We start from the raw sequence: 16,705 nt of genomic DNA, 5'->3' as shown, positions 1-16,705 counted from the left end.
GAGCCTGAATATCAACAAGAGTCAGTCTTGAAGTGTTCCCGACTTACAAAGAATGAAGACGATGGTGTCTGATGACTATGTTTTCCATGGCCTTTGAGAATGCCTTGTTTCTCAAGCTGTAGATTACTGGGTTCAGAGGGGTGTGACCACTGTGTAGAGCACAGATACAGCCTTATTGAGCTCTGAGGACAGATTATAGGTGGGACGGACATACATGGAAATCATTGTACCGTAGTATATAGTCACTACCATGAGGTGTGAGCTGCAGGTGGAGAAGGTAATTCTTTTTCCAGAAGCAGAGGGTATCTTCAGGATACTGAGGATTATAAGTAGGTATGACACAAGAGTCAACAGAAAGGAGCTGGAAAGGACCAGGAGGGAGAGGATGAAGATGACAGTTTCTGTGACAGTGGTGTCTGAGCATGAGAGCTTCAACAGTGGAGAGATGTCGCAGAAGAAGTGATCAATGAGGCTGTAACTGCAGAAATGCAATCTGGAGACCATCAGACAGGGAAGAAAACCAGTGAAAACACCAGTGACCCAGGAGCCCACAGCCAGATGGGTATAAAACTCAGCAGTCATGGCCACACCATAGTGCAGGGGTTCACAGATGGCAAGGTATCGGTCATATGCCATCGCTGCCAAGAGGTAGCACTCAGTGGCTCCCAGGGAAATGAAGTAGTAAAGTTGTGCCATGCATCCTGAGAAAGATATACTCTTCCTCTTTGCCAGTAGATTGGCCAGCATCTTGGGTACAATTGTGGTGATGTAACAGACCTCTAGGAAAGAGAGGTTCTGGAGAAATTTGTACATGGGTGAATGAAGTTGTGGCTCCAGTGTCACCACTGAAATAATAATGATGTTTCCTAGGATAGTGAGAATATAAATAACCAAAACCACTGTGAATAGCAGGATCTGGCAGTGTGGGTTGCTACTGAAGCCCAGTAACCTGAATTCCAGTACTGTTGTAACATTTGTCATCTCTTGGAAAGAGCTAGGATTTTTCTGCTAAGGAAATAATCAGTATCAGAATATGTTAAATTTCAGTGGTGAAAGCACTATCTATAAAAATTATGAATCTCAAATAAACCTTTGGAAACAGTATCAAAGTTGCTACCAGTCTGTCCTTCTTTTCTCCCTCCCTCACTCCCATCCTGCTCTCTCTCCCTCCTGAAATACAAGTTTTAGCACGTATTTAATGAACTTCACATAGACAATTATATTCTTTTGCAAATAGGCCAGTACACAGCCACTCTCCACACTTGCACACAAGGAGATATATAAGAAAGTACATAAAGATGTCATATTTATGTACATAAAGTACATAAAGATATCACTTACACTAATCCATAGTAAAAAAGTATATGTAAACTTACACATATATAGCACATGAACTCAGACATGCCCCCTGCAAAGATCTGCTTGTCAATGAAAGAAATATAAAAACTCATATCCATAATCACAGCACTGAAAATTCCACTCATTAATGAACACATGATTTTTTTATAAAAATGTAAATACTCATTTGCATGGTCCTGAACATACAGGCACACATAAGAACTCTCTCAAATGCTCTGCCATGGAGGAGTACAAACTTGCACACAGATTCACCAGCAATCTTATAATTTCTTGTTAAATACTGTAAGTAAAGATGTAATTTCCACCTCAAGAATGGAAACCATGGAGAATAATCAGTTACTAGAAATTGATTAAAAGCAAAGTAGTTCATAGGAATAAAATTCATTTCCCATATCTATGATAAGGCACATGGGCAGTCATATCTAGTTACTTACATATGAATCTATATGAACAATATTGAGTATATGCCCAGTTTTTACAGAGCTGTTTTCTAAGCTGTGAAGACATTTAGGTAGTGCTAAGTTTCAGTCTGCATTCGGGTCCTTGTCTCAGACTGTAACTTATCAGTAACTTACGTTTTTCAAGTTGAGGCACAATTAATGACAATATCAGAAAAATAGTTACCTGGTGAATTTAATCATCCTTTACTCTGTAGTTTGAGTCTTATTACTAAACCCTTTACATTGACTACAACATCATATTGGATAGAAACCCTTTTAGACTGAACTACCTCCTGGTTAGTCTTGACTTGCATAGACAGACACGGATAAAGGATGAATTGTACCAAGCATTGATTTCAGTCGTTGTTGAGGATCTCTGGGGAGTAATCCCATGGGTGGAGTCACTCCATGGGGCACCCTAGCAACAAGGGACTGATGACTCATCTGCAAGGAAGAGTTTGTTAGTAAAAGAAGAAACCCTCTGGAAAAGCTGCATTCAAAATTCACCAGAAACTTTCAGCTAGTTGAAAGATCAACCAGATCTTTCAGCTAACCAAACTGCTTTCTGCAAAAAGTTCATATGTAGCATTTCAAATAATTTTAAAGTCAAATCCTATTTTGAAAAAGAAAAGTTTTTTAAAGCACACAAAAATACATGGAAGATTTCAGTCTGGGACATTTTCACAGTATATTTCACTCAGGCTGTATCTTTCCACTACATCTTCTGAGTGACACTTTGGGAAAGTGTCACTGTCCTCTCTAATGAGAGGAAATGGCCTAAAGTTGCACCAGGGGAGGTTTAGACTAGATATTAGGAAAAATTTCTTTACTGAGAGAGTGGTCAAACATTGAAATAGGCTGCCCAGGGAGGTGGTGGAGTCATCATCACTGGAAGTATTCCAAAAAACGTGGCACTTCAGGACATGGTTTAGGGGGCTTGGTGGTGGTGGGTTAATGGTTGGACTTGCTGATCTTAAAGTTCTTTTCCAACCTTAATGATTCTGTGATTCTGTGAAAGTTGTCTAGCCAAAGCACGTTGCTGCTTGTTGACCATGGATGGGCTTTCAAAAGTATTTTTCACAATTCCTAATTACCTTAAAAAGTGTTACAGCAATAAAATAGGAATAAAAAAAAAAAGTGAAAAAAAAATTTGCCACTTATTTCCATTTATGATTTTTGTTTTCAGTCAGTGATCAAGAAAGAGTAAAACGTAAAAATATCTTCCTTTTTTTTTTTTAAACAGAAAGCTTATTGGTAAGGAAAACTTTAAAGAAAATTTTCTCATGATTTTTCTACTTCCAAGCAGATTTAACAGTACAAAGGACAGGCTGCCATGAGGTCCACCCAAAGCCATCTCTTCTTCAGGCTGATAAAGCTCAACTCCCTCAGCCTGTCCTCTCTGGGAAAGTACCCTAGCTCCTTGGCCATCCTGTAGCCCCCCACTGAACTCACTCCAGCTTGTTGATGTTTTACTGGTCTTTACTGGGAGGACTAAAACTTGGAGCAGTGTCTAGATGTGGTGTAACAAGTTCTGAGTAAATAAAGGAGGATAATCTCTTCCCTTGATCTATTGGCTATGCTCCTTTTAATGGAGTCCAGATCCTTTTGGTCATCTTTGTTGTTGGGGCACACTTCTGGCTCATGTTCAGCTTGCTGTTTGAAAAGACCCCTGCAAGTCTTTTCATCAAAGCTGATCCTCAGTCACTCAGTCCACAGTCCATGCTATTGCAAGGGTGGCCTACCTTCTCAGGAGCAGAACTTTGCATTTGTTCTTGTTGAATTTAGTAAGGTTTCTTTTGGCCCATTCCTCCAGTCTGTCTGTGTCTCTTTAGATCGCAGTTCTGTATTTGAACTTACCGACGGGTCACCCTGATATGGTATCACCTGCCACCTTGAAAAGAGTAAACTCTGCTGCCTCCTCTAGGTAGTTCATAAACACATTAAACAAGATGGATGACAGATTATAACCCTATAGTACTTCCTTTATTATTGGCTTTCAGACACAGTACTACCCACTACCCATCACCCTCTGAGATCAAATACTGAACCATTTTTTTACTGGCCTGATTGTCCACCTACCTAGACTGTAATGTCCCAAATTGTATACAATGTATTATGGGAAACAGGATTGAAAGCCTTTCTAAAGTTGAGGTAAATGATACCTACTGCTCTCCTGTTGTCTGAGAATCCTAGAAGGCTATTCTCTAAGGCTATCAGGTTGATTAGGCATGATTTATCATCAGTTGTAACTATGTTGACAGTTCCCAGTCTCTTCCTTCTTCATTTTTGCTAAGGTGGGATCCAAGAGAACTCAAGCCATGATTTTCCCCAGGACCAACATGAGGCTAACTGGTCTTCAGCTCCCACAGTTGTTGTTTAGGCCATTTTTTAAGATGGGTGTGACATCTGCCTTCCTCTGGTTCTTGGGAACCTCCTCTGATCTCCATGATTTTTCCAGGCTAATAAAGAGCAGCCTTGCAATGACATTGGCCAGTTTTCTAATTGTCATCAGGTGGAGCCTGCTGGATCCCATGGACTTAGATGAGTTGCATTCTCTCAAGCACGTGGTTAGAAACCACAGAAGTGCCTGAGAATGTTTGCATAGGAATTAGGGCTTCTCTATTAAAAAAGGTGGTGGGATCTATAGCCCAGCTGAAGTGCATCCATACCAATGCCCGCAACATGGGCAACAAACAAGAGAAGGTGGATACCATTGTGCAGCAGGAAAACTATGATATATACAGTTCTTGTACTTGAAGAATGTTGTTCTTAAAGACCTGATAACTTTACACTCTTAGTTGAAATTTATGTGAATATCCTGTTAATTTCTATGCTGGACATCAGCTCTCTAAAGCTACTAACCCCTTTGATACATTACATATGCTTCCATTTCTCATATTTCTGTCTTGTTAGTGATGCCATAAGTTGGGGTTGGCCATCTGCATATATAGTACTGTACTTTCGTTATCTGTAACATCCTGCAATTCCTCATGTTGTTGGCCTGTTGAGGGGTCCATAAATTCTTACAGAAAAAGTCGGTAAGAAAACCCTCTTAACACTTAGTTTGAAGTTTTAGAAGGCAGTTGTTCTTTATTGCAGTGCTGGATGCACGGGGGATCGCTCCACCTAAAGTGCATACCCTGAAACAAAAGTTCATCCTTTATATATCTTAAAGACATGAATATTCACACATTTTCCAAGAAATCCCTACCTCCCTGCTGATCTACTACAATTACATAACACTGGCGTTGCAAAACTACACTATGCATATGCGGGGGTCTTGGGTGGTCATTGGTGGTCATTTGGGGAGTTAGCCTCCTACTCCTTTTTCCTTGTTATGGTCACAGGTCTCCTGGGGATAGTTTCTTCTCCTTGGATGTTTGCCCCTTCTGTTGTCCAGCTCAGCGATTCCTTCTTATCATCCTTGTTTGAGCACTCCTGCGAGGATGTTTCTGTGCTCAAGGTTAAGATATCTCCTCTGTACTCATCAGTTTCTCAGTCCTTGCTCTTAACTCTTCTTTGTTTTGATTTCATGAGGCCTCTTGGTTAGCATTGAGGCCAGTATAGCCTAAGAACTATGAGAGTAGGCTGTTAAACATTATCACACAGTTATTAGGCTAAAGAAATCTGTACAAAAGTTAAACTAATCATGTAATCAATAGCCTTCCAGAAAGTACATAAATGTATCAAAATCAGGTTTGGCCATCAGTTGGTACACCTTCACATGTACATCCCCCTTGTTATAGCACCTAGGCAGTTTTTTTGAGGGGAGGGGAGAAGTGCAGAGAAGCAGAGGGTGAAGATGGAGTGGGGATGGGAAAGCAGAGAAGAAGGGAGAAAAGGAGCTAGTTGTGCATAAGCAGACTACTAGTAAGTACACTTATTTGATCAATAACCCCATGGCTGGTTACTGCAGTCTCCTCTATCTTCTTACTATCTCTATTCCAAACTATTTTCTTCATGTGCACTATGGTAAATTAATAGCTGGTACACTTTGGATGATGATGACAGGTTTTTAATTTAAGGTACACTGCTTGGACACTAGCCATGGGCAGCACTTACTGATTCAGTGTCCATATATTTTTCTGTAGACTGCTGCAAAATCTGTGTTTGAAAGACTGTTACTTCTATAGAAATGTCTTATAAGTAATACGAAACAAATTTTCTGAAACTGGAAAGCTGACAACATGGTCTGATAATTCATATAACCCAGCATTACACAGAGGATTCAACCTGACAATTCAGTCACCAACGCATAGGTATTCACACATAGAGCCTGTCAGTACAGTAGTGTCCAAGTTCCCCTTCCAGAGCCCAGTGAAGTAACAGACATCAATGGTGTACTGTTGCCAGGACCCAGGCAAGGTTGCTAAATGCTAGCTGCCTAGGCTTAGGGAACTGGGTCCCACTTTAGGGACATAAAGCATACAAGAGCAAGTACTCAATTTGGCCACCTAAATCACTCTCCAGCTTTTTTTTTTTTTTTCTTTTTTTGGCACTAACTCCATCTGCAGGGGCTATTCTAGAAGCTGAGATACCTGGTTCCCAGGTATACACTACATACAGCTCAGGAATCTGATCTTGGACCAAGGCCTGCTAGAGGTATTCCTGCAGACTTTGAATCGGCAGAGATATGGGGAGTGTGGGGTTTTATACCTATTAAATGTGCAGGAACTGTGTTACTTATCTTTCTTAAGGATGTTTTGAGCTTCAGTGTAAATTGCCTTCCTGTTACTCCCTTTAGTCTGGGAGTCAGTGTAATACTAAGCAATTCACATTTCCTAGGGCTCTGGCTGTGCCCTGTGGCTCTCGTAACGTGACCATATCTGCCATGGCTGCCCTTTTCCTTAGCCACATTGCCTCATTGCCTCATACATAATGACGTTTTCTAGGCATCTTTCTAACTAGGATCAGTCTCTTAAGACTCAGGGCTGTTTCTGTTGCTTTCTGAAATATCTGAGAGGCCCGTGGCAGTAGTAGCGACTTATATGATACTCACTTTGATTTGGTGGCCAAAGGGAGTCTTGTTGTTATTAATGTTAACAACATATCATTGTATTGCTTCATGCCTTGAGAACAAAACATTGTTAATCAATAATAACAGCAATTTTAGTGATTCCCCCTTGACATTATTAACACATTTTCGAAATCACCATCAAGCAAAATTTTAAATTCAAAGAGTTTACTTAGAGAAAGTAGATAACCCACTCTAGTGTAGCAGAAGTAATGAGGTATCCCTGAGGATGAAGTTGGATCCTGATATCAACTGTGCATGGAGACAGGATGTGTATGACTTTCTCATACACACTCTAAACTCAACTAAGTTGGTATTAAAGTCTCACACTGAAATGAGACCATAAGGGAGCAGACGAACATGAAGAACAACGTATTATGGCCTGTGTCTTACTAATACAGATTTCTTACCCACCAAAACATCAGTGGAGCCATGATGAAACAGAACCTTTGCTGTCCCTTTGCATGCAACAGAATATTTTTTTGCAGCTCTAAGAATATCCCCAACCCACCCATGCTTTTGTTACTAGAACAAAAGTACTAGAAATGTTGCTGAGGAGAAGTTATTCTTAACTGATAGAAACCAATACAGATATTGTTCCTGTTCACCATAACTTCAGTGTACACTGCCCCTGTTTCATGCATCCTTCTTGAGAGCAGTGTGGGGAATCTACCCAGTTCATAGTGGATATCATGGAGACAAGCTTAGCCACAAGGTAAATTCCCTCTGTAGGCAGTAGGATGTAACTTCAGATGAATTGGATACGACCCTATTGACCATCAACACGTTCACAGTCCAGTTCTGGAGCAGAGGTCACAGTTTTAAGGGTTGTATAACAACCAACTGCCAACACCAGCAGACTCTGGGACCTAGAGATTTGTCCTTCCCAGCCACTGGAGGCCAGTCTGGTGCACCCTGCGGTCAAGAGGTCTCTCTGTCCCAGGCTGATAGATGCAGCTGCTGGTTTTGCATTCACGTGTTCACCCAGTAGTGAGCACATATCCTAGAGAGGCACACGCTTGCATACACACACAGGACATTAACATGTCAGCTAAACAAACTGCCACAGAGAAGGGTACTGACTTTAGCACCTACGTATAACATTGCCAGAACTCACAAGAAACATAAGTTTCAATAACCAAGTCCCATTCCTCCTCTCCGGCTGACTGGGATTGAAGTTCAGTAGCAAACACACCCAAACATTCACTCTCTAGATTCACCAACATACCCCTTGTATATAAGGGTGGACCCTCAGTCCATCTGGTATACATGCCCACAAAGGGTGGACCCTCAGTCCATCTGGTATACATGCCCACATCCTGGGCTGTCTTACTTGCTATGTGGATCTTCTCTTAACTGCCCACTAGCCCAGCTTTATGTTTGCTAGCAAACAGGTGCATATACTCACACCATCATCTTCTCTCACACGCACCTCTGCCCCCATTGAGAGACCCCTTGAATTTCAGCATGGGCTTTTGGTGTCCTCAGACCCTGGATATCCACATCTTGCTCAGAAACTGAGTCTGAGAAAGATTGATACAGGGTTTCCTCCACTGGCTTGTCCAGCCTGAAATCTGAGTGTGGATTACACATACACACCTATACACATCAGGTCAGTTGAAAATATAAACACAATGATCCCTCGGTTTTTGGCATGCCATCCACATGGGTCTCATGATCCATGGTCTCTCATTGCTGGTGCTTAGACCCTCACTAGCTCCAGTTGCTGGCTCCATAGACACATGGACTTCATGACCCATTATCTGACTCCTGTTGCTGGCCCTTGATTTATTCACTCCAGTGTCTCCAGTTGCTGACACCTAGAGTTCGCAGTATTCATACATGGCATAGAGATTTAAATTATCAGGATAGTTAAGAAAGTATTTAATAAGAAGACCAAAGACCAATTCTCTTTGATCATTTCCCATAGCATTCTTTAATAGGTTTTGCATTGTCAGATACATAGGACTGGGCCAGAGAGCCAAGGCAGATGTGTTTGCTGCACAAAACAAGTCCTATGATAAGAGGTGAAGTCAACCTCCAAAACAGAGAATGTGCTCCTGAGAAATCCCCCGGTTGTGGACAGCCTATTATCTAGACAGCATGTGAACATTCCTAGCATTTTCCCTGTTCGCTTCATCATGCAGGTGAGCAAGGGTGAGGGAGATGAGAGCCAGAGGATTTGAGGTTATAGACACACAAGTGGAGAATTTTGTGTTATGTTCTTTCCGTTCATACTGCACCCCTGGGTGCAGGTGGAATAAACTGACACACAGACATTGAATCCACTACAGATTCCCAGGGATGTCTGCCTAGCATCTGCTCCAGAAGGACATGGCTTTCCTTTAGGTCTTGTATTGTGTTTGCTCCATGTAGCTGTCCTGGACACCCAGGCATCTTACATGGTGCTAGATGCCTCTTTTAGGCCATTACACTCAGTGTCCCAAGGTAAGTTTGTTGTTTTCATTGTTGGGATTTACATGTGTCCAAACTTCTGTCATGGTCAGTGGAGCTCTAGTGAATGGAGCCCAAAGAAGGGCCTAGCTGCCCAGCTCTCTCTTTGTGACAAAAACCTCCATTGTCAGGTTAGCTAAATGGCTCTTTAAGTTCTATTGATTTTACTGGCAAAGGTAGGTTCAGTTGCCCTAAAAGTAGGCAGTATCATTTGAAATGGTCAAGGTCAATCCCCTCCAGCACTTAGGTGGTTACTAGAAGGATATGGATCTCATAATTCGACCACCATAACTTGTAAAAAATTGTAGACACTTTGAGATGCCAGAGCATCTCAAATGTCACCAAGAATTTGTGTGTGTTAACTTAAACCTGTCCTCCATCTCCATTGATTCTATTAGGAACCTAGAAAAGGAGCTCATATGCTGTGCACTTTGTTCTGTGAACACCTAAACTTCAGCAAGAGGAATCATACTTCCCATGTCTTTGTGGAATACACTGAAGGGAAATGAATCCAAACCCATTCTTATGGCTCCTAACCAGGACTGATGCCTAGATTGACTCAGCCAAATCAGTACCCTGAATGTGGGCAAAATGAATGTAGATTTAGGAATGGAACAGGGTCTTCCATAGAAAAAAATCTCAATCTGCCTCAGAAATGCACCCTCAGATAGGAAAAATCACACTGCTGGGCTCTGCCTTTCTCTAACCATTGCTTAGAGAGGAAATAGAAATCTAGTGGATTTCAGGGAACATTCCCCAGGCATGATAGGAGCATCTAAATGGAAACTAATAAACGAACAAACAAACAGAGTAGTTCTAACTGCTACAGTCCATCTTCTGGGCTACAACATGTGTCTTCCTCACCTGTCTGTGGTGTCCTTTATTAAGCATGTCAGGAGAGGTGGCCTCCTCCTGCAGCCCTAGCCCAGGACCCTCCTCCCCAGCCACTAGAGCCCAGCCCAGTTGCCTGGGTACCAGGGTCCCTGCCCAGGCTGAGGGACACAGCTGCTGCTTTTCCATCTGCAGGTTCAGCCAGTGACAAAGCTGAGCATGTGTCTCAGAGACACACACAAAGGACACTAAGGCAACCCGTCAGACAGACTTCCACAGACAAGTCACTGCTGTCACCAGCACCCACACACAGAATCTACATCACACCCGAGCACAGACAGCAACGTCCCCTCCTCCTCTGGGGCTGGCAGAGACAGAAGGTCACTAGTGCAAACACACACATGACACTCTCTTGGTTCACAAGCTTACACACATTCACAAGTCTCCTGAGCACCAGCACAGCCCCTCTGCTGCCTGGTACACCTGCCTGGGCCCCAGCTCTCTTACCCACCCCATGGGTGCCCTATACTCCAGCTGGTCCAGCTTGATATGCACTGCAAGCACACAGCACTCACATGCTCATCCCAAGGTCACCCCACACTCCCAGGTCCCCCCCAGGCCACTTTGGAGGCCAGCCAAGGTTCAGGTCTTGTCTTTCTTGTGTCCTACAAGAAAGCCTCTAATCCCCACTCCAGTGCACCAAGGAAGGAGATTTGTACCCATCTTTGTGGGGCTCCCCTGTTAAGTCAAGCAATGGAGAGCTCCTTGGCTTGACCTTTCCCTCTAGGGTTCTCATTCTTAGGGCAGAAATTGCAGCTTTTGACAGCCAGCCTTGTCAAGAATTCCCCCAAGAGCAGAGGTCGCCACTTGGCTTGTTGATCTGGAGGAAGGACTCTGTGTTCAGTTTCAAGATGACCTGGATTCAAAAAGAAGAAGGGATGGTCTTCCCCCTGTTTCCTGGCTGTGTGAACCGCACAGCATGGGTGTCCAAGGTGCTGTGGTAACTAAATGCTTCACCAGAAGATAAGGTCACAGGAAATATACATTTCTCACATCCCTGGCCACGTTGGCAGTGTAAACTCAACCTTGAATCCAGGCTTAGTTCATTTCTACATGAACAATTTCAGGCCAGGAACAGAGCCTGATGCTACTGGCTTCTTCCAGGAGTCAAATAAAAGCACAGGGGAAGCCAGTCTCCTTTGTAGGAGGACTGTGTGGAAATTACACTGATGATCCATAGTTTGGGGACAGAGGCAAACAACTCAGGTGCCAACACTGAAAAAAGATGATCAGAGAAGTACCAGCTCATAATCAGGCAATAGAGGAAAGAGGAAATACTCCTGTCTCCTGCCTGACTCTGTCCTCATTGTAGCTCCTACCCAGTGTCTTGCTTGTTTGTGTTGTTGCTCAAGAAGGGCTTGCTACTGTAAAGAGAGAAGCAGGAGATGTGCTGGCATGCCTTAGTTGCACTTCCTCCTCTGATAATGAACAGAATGAGATAAGATCAGGGAAGACAAGTGTGTTTGTATGAATATAAGTCAATCTAATGGCTTCTAAGCTGCAAGCAAAGAAATGTGCCTAAGACCAAAAAAAACCCCCAAAAACCAAACCAAACAAAAGACTTGAAATGGCTTCTGTGCCTGAAAGACTGTTGACACTTGCATTCAGACAGGCTGACTTGGAGTCCATGGGTCTTCCTGTCTCCCCATGGTCTTCTGATGGACAGATTCCTGCCCAGGGATGGGTAGGATGCAGAAGGACATGCTGGCCTTGGGTCTTCACTGCTTTTCTCCTCTCAAAGCACCTGTTGCCTTCTCAGCCTCAGAAGGTGATAATGAGGAGCTAGGAACCAGGATCCCTCATGTCTGTTGTGTCCAGGAGGGCAAGTGGCATAGAGCAAACTCAGAAGGGCCCATTTCCCCATGCTGGTTGGGGAATGAAGAGCTGTAATTCAGGATGGAGTGACCAGAGGGAATCTTTTCAGCACAAACTCTCAAGAAGCCTTCTTCCACACACAGCTGGCACGGCTATCTGCATGGCATAAGCACTTTTTTCCTCAGTAGGGAGCAACATTTTGGTGCAAATGAGTGATGGCCCAGAAAGAACAGAGGGCCTTGAGCCTACACACCTGAACTGAAAAAAAATCAAGCCATTACTTCCCTGGCCACAGAGGAACCAATCACATAATTTCTAAGGCTGTCTTTCCTTCATTCAGAGGATGGAGCTGCGGATTGTTCCAGGCCACACTGAAAGATTTTCACTTCCTTGGCAGTCTATAAATCAAAAGGACACACTGGGGGCTTTGCTCCTTAAATGTCCTTCTTTCCTCTTATCCCCCACAGAGCGTTCCAACCTAAAAGTGCTATGGGATTTGGTAGTTTGACACAGAAATGCTTTACATTAATGGACTTCACTGCCCCAGTGTTCTGGGGTTCAGAGGTTTGGAGTACCTGGAGATCCATACTTTCAACAACCAAAGGATGGAGACACAAGCTGTGTTTTGAGACTGGCTGTAAATCTCAGTTTATCTCCCATTTGTGTCTTGATCACACAGGTCTCAGGAGAGGTTGCTGCAGAGCTCAGGTGTTGACCATGTGCCTTTTCTATGATTTCATCTTAGAGAGCACCTGCAATACAACAAGGACCATGTCTCTAGGGCTGCTGAAGAAAGATCAAGTACTTTAGTTCCCCCCAATTTAGTAGGTGGAACACAGAAACAAGAGAAGGACTGCAGAGGTAAGTAAAAAATATCTTGGCTTGACTGGAATTTCACCATAGTCATTGAGTTATCCCAAACAAGCTGAATTCAACTGAGTCTGAACAGTTTCTGTTGTTTCTTGAATACAGATATCACCAAATTTATATTCAGGACTTAGTATACTAGTTTACAATTCAGCATCAGTGACTATGAACCAAAGCTCATGTCAAAGATGCTTTTATTTTTCTCAGATACAGCATGTTCCCTTCAGAAAATATTATTAAGGTCAGTTTAACCTAATTCATTATAAGAAATTACAGCCATGCCTGAGAACTTGTGATATGGTATATTATGTTAAAGTGCTTTTTCTGATTGTCTGGGGGGTGCTGTGTTGTAATTTCTGTCGATTCTTTTTCTTAAGTAGGGAAACTGTTTTAATATTTGCTTCAGTTTAAGAGCAAAAGAAAACATCCTTGAAATTTGATAGGATGTTTTAGAGTTGGCCATCTGCATTCTCAACACAGAATTTTGAGGGAAGTTAAAAAGAAGATTTACAACTGACACGAGTTAGAGAGTTCTTACCTGTCTCTAATGAATGTCAGTTGTAAAAGCATGAAACACATGAAATCAGGATGCAGAGATTCTTTTGAAAATGCATGCTAACAGCAACCCATATTTTTATTAGAAATATAACCTACAAGTGAAGGAGTGCTCACTTGAAATTACTGGGGGAGGAGAGGCAGACAGAGGTATACCAAAGGGTAGAACAGATCTGGAAAAGAGTTTGGAAAAGTAAAGGCAGGGGTCAAATAGAGGCGATGAGAATGAGGAAGGGATGATTCCCACAACACCCAATTTGAGAACTTATACTAGGATTCCTGAGCTCTGTGGCCTCCACCTATAAACAGTGAAGAAAAACAGAGTAGGCAGTCACCAAAGAGGCCAATTCAGAAGTGCTAAACCAGAAGCATGCTGGTACAGTAGTCTGAATCATGCTTTGGATGTACCTTACCTCTAGGGACTCACCTAAAAGTGGGATCAATCTTACCGAATGGGATCACATGAAAGCGAAGCATTCTGTCTCAGAAAGTCATTGAGGTTTACTTTATGGTCAGTGGAAAGAGGGAGGTGCCTTTGAAAGCCTCCTGAAGGAGACTTCGTCTACCTAAGTTTGGTACCAAAGATAAAGGGTTAGCTTTTCCTTTCTAAAGGCCTTAGTCTTTCCTGCCTTCCCAAAGACTTTATTCACTTCTTCTAGAAGTCTTACTTCCCTAAGTAAACCAGGTCCCACCTTAAAGTACAGGTTCTACCATACTGTGCTGTACTGCAAAGTATATGACCCAGTGCTATTGATAACTGTCTTTAATAATTCTGCTTCTTATAATGCACATATGCAGAATTGCACAATCACTGGATTTGTGCTTTCTTTTCAACATACATATTCCAGGAGACATCTGATACAACTGATTTCACCTCATTTTAGACACTGGTACACATCTGTACCTGAACTGACTATTGAGACATCTGTGACAGTTGGTGGAGTGAAATACATTCTTCTAATGGGCAACTTCTCAGGTCCATTTTAAGCTTTTACCTCAGAACAAGGCAAATTTGTCCTCTGGAAGTGCCTATTTCCACCACTGAAGACTGATTTTCTCCTTAATTTACCTCTGTGTAAATCGAGGCAAACTCTAATCCTGGACAAGCTTTTAAAAAACTACATATTTGTTGGGTCATTTTCAACTCAGGAGGCTGGTGTGAAGCCTCTCTTTTCTCTACTGAGGACAGACTAGTCTGAAGGCTTGAAGGCATGATCATGATGAAGCACCCTGAGAGGTTACAGCATCTTTCTTGAGCCATTTTATCTGGTCATGACAGGTATTGGTTTACCCTGAATTCTGTGCCTAGTAGTTAGGACGCATCTAAACACAGTTATTCAGTTTCGTTGTACAGATCCATGAGGTTCTTGGCAGACTTCCAGGTGAATAGAGTGAGACTTCTCTCAATCCTAATGAAGATCTGCAAATGCTGTGCAATTTACTTGGATAACTGAGATGTATGAAACAGCATAGGGCACCTATGTATAAGCACCAAAATGCCCGTACATACACAGAGATCTGAACTTGTCATGCAATGCTTCTTAAACTTTCAAAAGAGCCAGTGCACCATGACAGGTCATGTCTCATTTTAAGCTTTGTAACTATTATAAGTGTCCAAGTTGTGATGCAAGGTGGCTCAAGGTAGAATGAAACCACTAATAAAACCTAAAATCCTCTGGATCTCAACTGTTGTTCTAACAGAACATGCACATAACACAGACATCATACCAGGTGAATCAAATAGGTGGGAGGATGGAAAAATAGACTTATGGGCTGCTGGACAGGTTGGGTGGGATTTGTCTTCATTGTTTATCAAGACATCTGAGATTTCAGCATCTGAAACACAGACATCTCACAAGTGATTGAGAAGCCTAAGCACATGTCTATAGATTTAGATATCATGGGCTATCCAGCATATCCACACAAGGCTCACAAATGTGACACAAGATCCACAGGAGTGCACCCTGGCTTCCCTGCATGGCAGATGGTGGCCAGGGTACACAACATCAGTCTTCTCAAAGCTTTGCTTTAGGACTGGAATTGACTCTCTGAATTTCATGTAAGCTGCTGCCAACAGCAGAGCTATTTGGCTTGACTTAAGAAATGCACCGTTCTTGTCACTGTGTCTTTATTGTTCCAAGATGAAATCCTCTGAAGAAGGGACCACTGGAAATAAAACTTCTGCGATCATGTTTGTTATCCTGGGTTTTTCTCATCGGCCAGGCATGAAAGTCATCTTCTTCATCCTATTTCTATGTGTTTACATCACCACGGTGCTGGGAAACCTAATTATTCTTCTTGTAATTAACATGGACCCTGTCCTCCATACTCCCATGTACTTCTTCCTCAGGAACTTGTCATTTCTGGAGATCTGCTACACCTCTGTCACCCTGCCCAGAGTGCTGGTCAATCTTCTCTCAAGTGATACGTCCATCTCTTTTGCAGGTTGTGCTGCACAGATGTATTTCTTTCTGTTCTTTGGGGCAACTGAGTGCTGCCTCTTAGCTGCTATGGCATATGACCGCTACCGAGCCATATGCAACCCTCTGCATTACATGGATATCATGAATAAGAAGGTCTGCATGCAGCTGGCTGCTTCCTCATGGATATGTGGCAACCTTGTGGCTCTTGGGCACACTACATTTATCTTCTCTTTGCCCTTCTGTGGCTCCAACGTGATCAACCATTTCTTCTGTGAGATCCAGCCAGTGCTGATGTTGGTGTGTGGGGACACTTACTGGAATGAGCTACAGATTATTCTGGCTGCTGCCTTTGTCATCCTGATGCCTTTTCTGCTCATTTTGGTGTCCTACGGCCTCATCATTTCCTCCGTCCTCAAAATCAGGTCTGCCAAAGGAAGGTATAAAGCATTCTCCACTTGCTTCTCACATCTCACGGTAGTGACATTATTCTATGGAACAGCTATATTCATCTATATACGTCCCAAATCCAGCTATTCCCTGGATGTGGACAAGGTGCTTTCTCTGTTCTATTCTGTAGTGACCCCTATATTGAACCCTGTTATCTACAGCCTTAGGAATAGGGAGGTGAAAGGTGCTCTCTTTAAAATGAGAATGAAGATATTTCACCCCAGCTCCTAGGTCAGCTCCCCTCAGCTGAACAACCATCCACAAATATCTCCCCTCAGAAGAAGCATGGGCACATTGCCAAAGGGATATAAGAAAGATCAGTGACAGGACTTTAGGATAGGAAGGCATTCAACTCACCTGAGTTCAAAGAAAGTAATTAGGTGTCTACACAGGAGTATCTGGTGGCATTTGAAGTGCATAGCCTCCAGCTGCTATTATAG

At 42.8% G+C, this 16,705-nt stretch overlaps 2 protein-coding genes across 2 annotated transcripts; one reads left to right on the top strand and one right to left on the bottom strand.

The window, feature by feature from the left end:
- Nucleotides 1–132: 132 nt before the first annotated feature.
- Nucleotides 133–981, bottom strand: LOC309409289 (olfactory receptor 11L1-like; the record flags this gene model as incomplete). The annotated part of the gene is made up of 1 exon (XM_082005421.1): nucleotides 133–981. The coding sequence occupies one exon, from the start codon at nucleotides 979–981 to the stop codon at nucleotides 133–135; it is 849 nt and encodes a 282-aa protein (XP_081861547.1).
- A 14,603-nt stretch (nucleotides 982–15,584) lies between these two features.
- On the top strand, nucleotides 15,585–16,496 carry LOC309409215 (olfactory receptor 10C1-like; the record flags this gene model as incomplete). Its single annotated transcript, XM_082005330.1, has 1 exon — nucleotides 15,585–16,496. The coding sequence occupies one exon, from the start codon at nucleotides 15,585–15,587 to the stop codon at nucleotides 16,494–16,496; it is 912 nt and encodes a 303-aa protein (XP_081861456.1).
- Nucleotides 16,497–16,705: the final 209 nt, after the last annotated feature.

Source organism: Phaethon aethereus (assembly GCF_964289735.1).
Source record: "Phaethon aethereus genome assembly, chromosome: 12".
In the NCBI taxonomy this organism is placed as follows: Eukaryota; Metazoa; Chordata; class Aves; order Phaethontiformes; family Phaethontidae; genus Phaethon; species Phaethon aethereus.
The sequence above is the reverse complement of the archived record's forward strand: the minus strand, read 5'-3'. Positions and strand labels throughout refer to the sequence as shown.